Source organism: Chiloscyllium plagiosum, unplaced genomic scaffold (genome assembly GCF_037043375.1).
Source record: "Chiloscyllium plagiosum isolate Xiang-an unplaced genomic scaffold, Cpla_swu_hap1 HiC_scaffold_13, whole genome shotgun sequence".
Taxonomy (NCBI): domain Eukaryota; kingdom Metazoa; phylum Chordata; class Chondrichthyes; order Orectolobiformes; family Hemiscylliidae; genus Chiloscyllium; species Chiloscyllium plagiosum.
Window position 1 is genome coordinate 7557522 of NW_028270151.1, and position 9574 is coordinate 7567095.

General features: G+C 43.0%; 1 protein-coding gene across 1 annotated transcript; it reads left to right on the forward strand.

Moving 5' to 3' along the window:
* Positions 1-204: 204 nt before the first annotated feature.
* On the forward strand, positions 205-5719 carry chst2b (carbohydrate (N-acetylglucosamine-6-O) sulfotransferase 2b). Its single transcript, XM_043702766.2, has one exon. The coding sequence runs from the start codon at positions 758-760 to the stop codon at positions 2021-2023; it is 1266 nt and encodes a 421-aa protein (XP_043558701.1). The 5' UTR covers positions 205-757; the 3' UTR covers positions 2024-5719.
* Positions 5720-9574: the final 3855 nt, after the last annotated feature.

Consider the following 9574-nt stretch of genomic DNA (forward strand, 5'->3'; position numbering starts at 1 on the left):
GGTTCCCCGTGAGAGCCGCTGCTTCAACGTTCACAAAGAGAGAGAGAGGAGACAGGAGAGGGGGAGGAGGAAAAAGGGAGAGAGGAGAAAAAGGGAGAGAGAGGAGGAAAAAAAGGAGAGAGGGGAGGAGCGAGAAGGAAGAGGCTGGGAGACAGAGGGAGGAGGAGAGAGAGGAAAAAGGAGAGAGAGAGAGGGAGGGAGGGGAGAGAGAGAGGGGAGGCAGTGTGCCGCTGAATGGCTATAAATGATCAGAGTGAGGAGGGGAGAGAGTGACGGAGGAGAGACATCGAGTTGAGAGGGGGAATTGGGAACTCAAGGGGACAGTCTCTGTTGGAATCTGAAACCAGAGAGAGAGAGAGAGGAACAGGCAGCAGCTGCAGCTTACACTCGGAAGCTGCAAAGAATTCACATTTCCTCCCTCTCCCTCATTGCTGTTGGGGTGCGGGAGAGACTTGGAGACAGAGAGAGACAGAGTCAGATACAGAACAGGAGCGAGCTCGGGGGGGGGGGGGGAGACAGAGGGAGAGGGAGCGGAGGGGGAGCAGCTCCGGGTGGGAGCGGGCCTGAGGAGCTCACTGCCCCCCACAGTCGGAGCGGCTATCCGCCTTTGCCATGGCCGGGACACGATGTGAGACCGTCTGCTGTCAATAAGAGCAGCAGCCGGAGGAGGAGGTTGGTGCAGAGATGCGAGGAGCCAGGCTGAGCATCTGATGGAAATTAGTTTCCATTTGGCAGAGTGAGCGGAAACCGAGGGAAGATGAAAGTGCTCCGGAGGAAGGCAGCTCTGCTGGTGCTGGGCTACATTCTGCTGCTGGTGCTGACCATGCTACACTTCACCGACTATAAAGGGACGAAGGAGTGTACCCAGGTGAAGTATGTGCCGTACCCTCTCCGTTACACGGTGGAACACCAGCGGCCCTCTGCTCCCCAGAACAGCTCCAGTGGGCGCCAACATGTCTATGTGTTCACAACATGGCGATCGGGCTCTTCCTTTGTGGGGGAGCTCTTCAACCAGAACCCCGATGTCTTCTTCCTCTACGAGCCCATGTGGCACATCTGGCAGAAGCTGTACCCGGGAGATGCCCTCACTCTGCAGGGGGCAGCCCGCGACATGCTGGGCTTCCTGTACCACTGTGACCTCTCCATCTTCCAGCTCTACAACGGGGGCAACAACATCACCAGCATGGGCATCTTCGGGGCGCCCCGCAACAAGGTGGTCTGCTCCTACCCGCTCTGCAAGGCGTACAGGAAGGACAAGGTGGGCCTGATCGACGAACACGTGTGCAAGAACGAGTGCCCACCTCAGCACCTAGACTCCCTGGAAGCTGAGTGCCACAAATACAGCACCATTGTCATCAAGGGCGTCCGCATTTTCGACCTGAACATTTTGGCCCCTCTGATGAAGGACCCCTTCGTCAACCTCAAGGTGATCCACTTGGTCAGGGATCCCAGGGCCGTGGCTAGCTCCCGGATCAAATCGAGGAATGGTCTGATCCGGGAGAGCCTGCAGGTGATGCGCAGTAAGGATCCCAAGGGGCGTCGGTTGAAGGTGTACGATGGGTACCAGAGGACCAGGCGGGATGCAGTGGACTACCATGCTCTCAATGCCCTGGAGGTGATCTGCACCAGCATGGTCAGGACTGCGCAGATGGTGAGGGAACTGCCGGACTGGCTGAAGGACAATTACCGGATAGTGCGTTATGAAGACCTGGTGGAAGACCCCATCAGGTACCTCAAGGACATGTATCACTTTGTCAACCTGTCAGTCAGTGAGGACATTGAGAGATTCATGCTCAACATGACCATGGGCTCCAGTTACTCCTCCAAAAAGCCCTTCAGTGTTTCTTCCCGAAACGCCACCCAGGCTGCCAATGCATGGCGGACCCAGATGACCTACTCCCAAATCAAACAAGTGGAGGAATACTGCCAACATGCCATGGATTGGCTGGGGTATGAGAAAGTCCAAACTCCAGAGGAAGTCAAGGATTTCAGCAAATCATTTGTTACCAAAATCCGGCTTTGAACAAAAATACGAAAGTGCTTCAGAAATTCATTACATCAAAATCCACATTCAAGAGAAGCCCTGGAGCAGATCCCAACCTGTTTACTTTCTGAATATCCTTGGATTCAGGTCTGGGAAAATAAAAAGAGTGCTTGAGAGGATTTTTATACTGTGTGGAGTGCATGGGTACACTTGAGGCTGCACCCACATACCTCACTGTCACACGGGCACCTTCACACAGTGACATTCTCACACTTACATGTCAGTCATGCAGTTGCACACATCAAGTTCTCACACAAAAGCTGCCACTAACAGATACTCACACATTCACACCGACACACCCAAACACAGACATACCCACTCTCACACATTTACATCAACATGCATGAAAATATAGGCACAGCCTTCATCTATTTCATTCACATAGACATTTATAAACAACCTGTCACCAACTCACTCACACGCATAACTAATAACACTGAAAAGCTGATGACACACGAGTCACTTAGTAATTTTAAGGGGTTTTTTCCTCATCAGATGTTGACAAAGATGCAATGCGTTGAGTTGGCCATTGGAAATACTTGATCATTTGGATTTAAAATTGTTATGTACATTGCTCTTTGAATATATATATAGAGTTCTTTTTTGTTGTCTGGTCGAATGAGTAAATTGATAATTTATCATTTAAAGAAGTATTCTATTATATTGATGGCATGTGGCAGTAGTATTGTGAATACAGTGCTTTACTGCAAAAGTACAGCTCAGCTGAACCTTTCAATCTATGTTCATGCTTGAATGTTCATTCCAGATAAGCCAGTTCATGTTCCCTTCCTAAAGATTGTGTGGAACAAACAAGCATAGTCTGTGCTCAATAAACTTTTTTGACCCATATTTTCATTATTAATGTAATGTTATAGCTGAAAGTGAGTGCAGACAAGTACAAGAAACTACAAAAAAAGACATTTAATGAAGGAAAACTAACTGAAACCTTGCCAAGATCAAAACTGACATAGCACATTATTTGTTGCAAGACACCATGTTTAATGAATTATTGTATATTATCTGGAGTCTCTGTGAGGCTACTGACAAAATGTCGCAATGTACAGTATTTATGAGGAGAGGAAATACATTAAGCAGCAGCATACCTGGGTAGACTAACTTTCTGCTTTAATTTAAGACTAAACGAAAACAGTGTAAAAACATTTCCTTGAAAGAGTCTTGTAATTATCTCACTGATACCAGCGCTACAGTATACAGTCCTCCAGTGCATGAACTCTGGAAGTTGTTTCTCTCATTTTATTTTTAAAATGCCTTTTCAAGTCAGTCTCAGCTATTCCCATTCAAGGCCAGCAGCAGATGATTAAAACAGGATACACTTACTATGGAATGGGTGATGCTTTTGTACTGGAGACAATGCTGGAAGTACATCTCAAAGCAAATTTCTAAGAGGTCCCTTTTATTGTGAAGTTGAGGTCCTTGGAGAGACTGTTAAAATAGAGGTATGACTTCAGCTTCAGCATGCTGTTCTCAGGAGTTTACCTGTTTAGTTAACACATCTCCAAACTGAGGCTTTTTTAATGTAGTCTCATGGTTTGTGCATATGCAAATGGGGATGGGTTAACGCTGGTAATAGCTAGGGATTTTAGCAGTGGAAAAATAACTTCAAGTAAATTTTTGAAACCAAGTAGTCAATTTGGAGTGACAGGGTATACATTTCAGAGCCTGGGAATCAATGTGGAGCTGATCTTTCTATGTGCTTGCTTTATAACATAATTGTGACAGCAAATTGAATCAACTCCGTGCATTCAGATGGTTGGACTAAGAGGTGCCAAATATATATAAAAACAAATGTTGGTCCACCTGAAGTCATTGGAACTCCATTGGCAGGAGAACTGTACACCTACTGTTGATGACATGTCCTCAAGGTATAAATGACTTCATAATGCTTTGGCTTCAGAACAGAAGCTCTATGTTATGAAAATCGCCTCACCCCTCAGCTTAAAGTTGGAATTGTGTTTAGCAGCTATCAGACAGTCACAGTAGTGAAACAGCTGATGTCTCTCTCTCTCCTTAGCTGCTTTTACTGCAAGTGAAAGCTCCAAATATTGCAACAGGAGCTGACACTTTGGACAGATGAACAACCTTTCATGTAGAACCATAGAACTGTTACAGCACAGAAAGGAACCAGCTTGTTAAACTTGGCCCCTGTAATAATTGACCTTTCTGTGATAGGGTGTGTGATAGTAGAAGAAGGAATTGCAAAAGAAGCAAAATGCACAGCTAGCTGACTCCTGTTACTGAGAGAGCTATTGTGACTGCATTTCTGTGCATCACACCTCCACACCGATGCAGTGAATAGTGTTGCCCTGAATCAATCTATTTGTCCAAACTGAATCAGGAGGGCAGGAAAAACAAATGCAGAGAATGCTGGAGGAACTCAATAGGTCTGGCAGCATCCATGAGAGAGAAATGAAGTTAACGTTTCAAGTCTGGTATGATTTCTTCTGAAAATATCAGACTTGAAACATTAGCTGCGTTTTTCTCTCTACAGATGCTGCCAAACCTGCTGAGTTTCTCCAGCAGTCTCTATTGCTGTTTTTTTTGTTACAGATCTCCAGCATCTGCAGTAATTTTCTTTTATTAAAAGAGGGAAATGATTTGATTTATTTAACAGTTAATGATTTATTTAAAAATAAATGAATGACTGCTGCTCACAAATCTTATTTTTATTGATTGCAACAGTTAAACACTATTTGCTTTTCATCAATTCAAATTAATGTGATCAGAGATAAGCAAGTACTGCATGTTGCTTTCTGTTTAGATGGATCTCTACCACCTCTTGTTCCTTAGTGATATGAGTGGGCAGTGTAATTTCAGCTTCTTATGTACAATACCAAGGATGAAAGCAGTGTAAGAAGACCTACGTTCAGAATATGGAATAACACTGTCTGGAAAGTGCTAAACAACACAATGGTTTACATTGTTATCTGACCTGTCATACACTTGGGGATTTTACGGAAGGTCAATCAGTAACTTATGTCTAGGGTTCACTGTTGAGGAAATAGATTAATAGAATGTAGACCTGTGCCTGAAGTAGCCCACACAAGGAGCTGCTAATTTCAATTATATCACAATAGGAAGTTGTAAAATGGAGGTGAGCTAGCGTTCCCCGAAGACGGGGAAACTCCATGGGACCAATGATCTATTTTTAAGAGGACTCTCCCCCACTTTTTGCACCGAAATTCCCGTTTACCTTTTGTAAGACATTGAGACGTGGCAGCTTTTAATTTTAGGGTGGAGCAAAAGAGACCGTCAGTGGGAGCCAACTGAACAGCACATCAGCTGAGGGGCACAGGTGGCAGGCCGCAAGTGGCCCCCAGCCCATTTAATACTGCTTTGGAGTATGCTGTTTGTTGTGCATGTATACAAACTTGAGTTCATGCCTCTTTTCATTTTTGCTGGCAAAGGTTTTATGGGGGAAAGCAATAGATGTCAGTTTACATTGATTGTATGCAGTGATTTTGTGCAATGTGAATTGATGAACTGTGATACTGGGATTTATTTTGCTGATATAAAGGAAAATAAAAATAATGTAATAATAGATTACCTGTTCAAACATGTATTTATTGCACCTAATTTTGTAACAATATTAAAAGAAATGTTGCAAACTATCAGTTGTAGAATTGTTTAACAATAAATTCCTCAAAATTTGCAACACTTTATGTGCAATTCTGGTCTCCTTCCTATCAGAGAGATGTTGTGAAACTTGAAAGGGTTCAGAAAAGATATACAAGGATGTTGCCAGGGTTGGAGGGTTTGAGCTATAAGGAGAGGTTGAATGGGCTAGAACTGTTTTCCCTGGAGCATCGGAGGCCGAGGGGTGACGTTATAGAGGTTTATAAAATCATGAGGGGCATGGATAGGATAAATAGACAAAGTCTCTTTTCTGGGGAGTCCAGAGCTAGAGGGCATTGGTTTAGGGTGAGAGAGGCAAGATATTAAAGAGACGTAAGGGGCAATTGTTTCACGCAGAGGTTGGTAGGTGTATGGAATGAGCTGCCAGAGGAAGTAGTGAAGGCTGGTACAATTGCAACACTTAAAAGGCATCTGGATGGGTACATGAATGGGAAGGGTTTGGAGGGATATGGGCCGGATGCTGGGAGGTGGGATTAGATTGGGTTGGGATATCTGGTCGGCATGGATGGGTTGGACCGAAGGGTCTGTTTCCATGCTGCACATCTCTATGACTCTGACTTTATATCATAATCCACATATTTCTACCAATGCAGTTTATTTAACTTGGATGGAATTTGACATACATCTGGCATGTATGCGACAGTTTGTAACAAAGTAAATTATTTGAGGACGTCTTTGAATGTTTCGTTTCTTTGAAAGCTTGTTTGACCTAAAACTAATCCCCGTGTAAAGTTTTGCACTATGCAGCTGTTCAGTTCCATCTTGTTGTTGTGTAGAACTATTATTGGGGTGTGATTGTATTGCCCAGAAAGGTACATCTGAGCAGAAGTGAAACATTGCACTTTTAAACAAACATTGCATAATGGATAATGTTAGTTTATTAAAAACAGAAAGAAAAGATTTGGGGCATCAGGCATTAAGTATTTGATTTTAGATTCAAGGGGTTCCGTACAGAAGATAGCAAGTGTATAATAATCTAAAACACCAGAATCTGCTTGACGCAACCAGGTTTCTGTGTTAAGTTAAAAATCACACAACACCAGGTTATAGTCCAACAGGTTTAATTGGAAGCACACTAGCTTTCGGAGCGACGCTCCTTCATCAGGTGATTGTCAGGTTTCTGTGAGACACCCTTCCCCCACAGTTCTTCTAAACTCCAGTGAAAATTCCTATTCCTATTCCTAAATTATTCCCTCTAGTCTTGTTATTTCTAGGTACAAATCCAGAGTTAATCGATAGCTAAAGTTTGTTCTGTGTGTTTATTTTGGCTGATGATTGCACAGTTATTACATTCCATTCACATCTCCTCAAACAACAGAGCAGCTAACGTCCACACACAGCAAGACCTGGAAAACATTCAGATAATTGAAACATACTATTCATTGAGGAGATATCTCTAGCAGGACAATGTCTAGCCATTGCATGTATTCCATCATATTTCCATTCTTTCATCATTGCTCAGTAAAAACCTGAAATTCTCCCATATCAGCACAGCGGATGCACTCACAAGTGAACTGCAGCAGTTCAAGAAGATAGCTCACCATTACCTTCTCAAGTAAAAAAGAGGAAAATATCATTGCCTGTCTTACCAGTGACACCTACGTGTTGTGAAAGGATGAACATAACCATCAATGGGCAGAGTGTGCAATGTATTTGGCTGATGGTAAATTTTATTTTCTTCAGTTCTCTGGGAGGTAGTTCTGACAACAGCCACAACTTCCATCACAATTAGGGCAAGAAGGCAAGTCTTGAATCCAGTCCATCAAAATAAGGATGTGTCTCATGCTGTTCGCACCAATTTGATATGTACCAGTCACCAAAAAGACTACCTCACCCCTTCAAAGAGTTTATGATATTGTGGCAGAATTTATCTTCGCATGCATGCTATAGTCAAGATTAGAGTGGTGCTGGAAAAGCACAGCAGGTCAGGTAGCATCTGAGGATCAGGAAAATCGATGTTTCAGGTAAAAGCCCTTCATCAGGAATTTCTGATGAAGGGTGTTTGCCCGAAACATCGATTTTCCTTTTCCTTGGATGCTGCCTGACTTGCTGTGCTTTTCCAGCACCACTCTAATCTTGACTCTAATCTCCAGCATCTGTAGTACCCACCTCTGCCCACATGCATGTTATAGTCCAGTGCTATGGGCTATTGAGACATAGGAGTAGGCTATTTGGGCTTGCTCCACTGATCATCCAACTCAGCACCCTGTTCCCACTTTATTCCCATACACTTTGACCCCTTTCACTCTAAGAATTACACTCATTCCTTCTTGAAAACGTTCAATGTTTTTACTTCAACCACTCTCTGTGGCAGAGAATTCCATAGGCTCACCATTCCCTTGGTGAATAAATTTCTTATCTCAGTCCAAAATGGCCTACCCCATATCCTTAGACTGTGACCCCTGGTCATTGGGAACATCCTTCCCACATTTACCCTGTCTAGTCTGTTGGAATTTTATAAGTTTCTGTGAGACACCCTTCCCCCACAGTTCTTCTAAACTCCAGTGAAAATATTCCTGGCTGATCCAATCTCTCTTCATACATCAAGCATTAGTGAATAGTAGAGGCTCCAATTCTATTTGTATCACATGCCTGACCAGACATCTCTCCCACTCACCTGCCATTGGCATCTGTTGAAAGGATTTTCAGATTTGGCACTCAAACACATTGCTGCATTGTGAACACACCTTCTCTGGACATCAGTTCCTGAGTCGATGTGAATCCAGATCTTCTGACTCAGAAGTAGGGACACAAACAACTACATCACAGGACCACCAGAAGTTATATAAGGATCCTGATCAAGGTTGGTCATGCATGCTAGAGGCATGTTTTTGTAATAAACAGCTGAAAGTATTTATTTTTTTCATTTCAGATAACAGAGTTATAAAATAGAAGTTCTGAAGAAGGGTCACACCAGACTTAAAATGTTAACTCTGTTTCTCTCTGCACAGATGCTGCCAGATCTGCTGAGTGTCTCCAGCATTTTCTGTGTTTATTTCAGATCCAGCATCCACGGTATTTTGCCTTTAATCTTGTGATTTATCACTTAATTATTGAAAACTTAATAATTTTATAGTATTTCTTACATTTTCATTTTTAAAGATTAAAAGTCTGATTTTTTTGTCACACTAAACAATAATTTTCACAGTCAAAGTTCAAACAATTGGACAAACAATTGCTTAATTGGATTTTGAGTCATCAAGTGATTGATGCTTGGTTTGTTTTGTGAGCATTTCTTTAGGTTTTCCTCCCCTTCCTGAAGAGAAAACATGCTGGAGGACTATTCGGTGGTTATCTGTGGCTGTCCACTCCTCCACCTAAGAAATATTACAGATGTAAGAGCCTTCACAATGAATGTGAATGCTTTGTTTGATTGCATTCAAGTTTGACTGTTGTCACCCATCTTTCATATTCAGAGCTCGCATTGAGAATTGATGGATAATCATAGAGTCATACACTACAGAAACAGACCAACCATGCTGAACATAATCCCAAACTAATCTAGTCTCACCTGCCTGCTCCCAGCCCATAATCCTCCTAACCTTTCCTACTCACGTAGTTATCTAAGTGTCTTTTAAACTGGGCTCTGTAGGCACATAGAAGACAGTACAATGAAGGGTATATAGGTTAGTCTGATCTTAGAGTAGGATAAAGGGTTGACACAACTTTGAGGGCCGAAGTGTCTGTACTGTGCTGTACTATTTTATGTTCTAAACGTTGTAACTCTGCCCACAACTGCCACTTCCTCAAGAAGTTCATTCCATTACACGAACCACCCTCTGTGTAAAGAATTTGCCCCTCATATCTTTTTAAATCTTTCTCCTTTTACCTTCAAAATATGGTCCCCAGGCTCGAAATCCTCCATCCAAAAGAAAA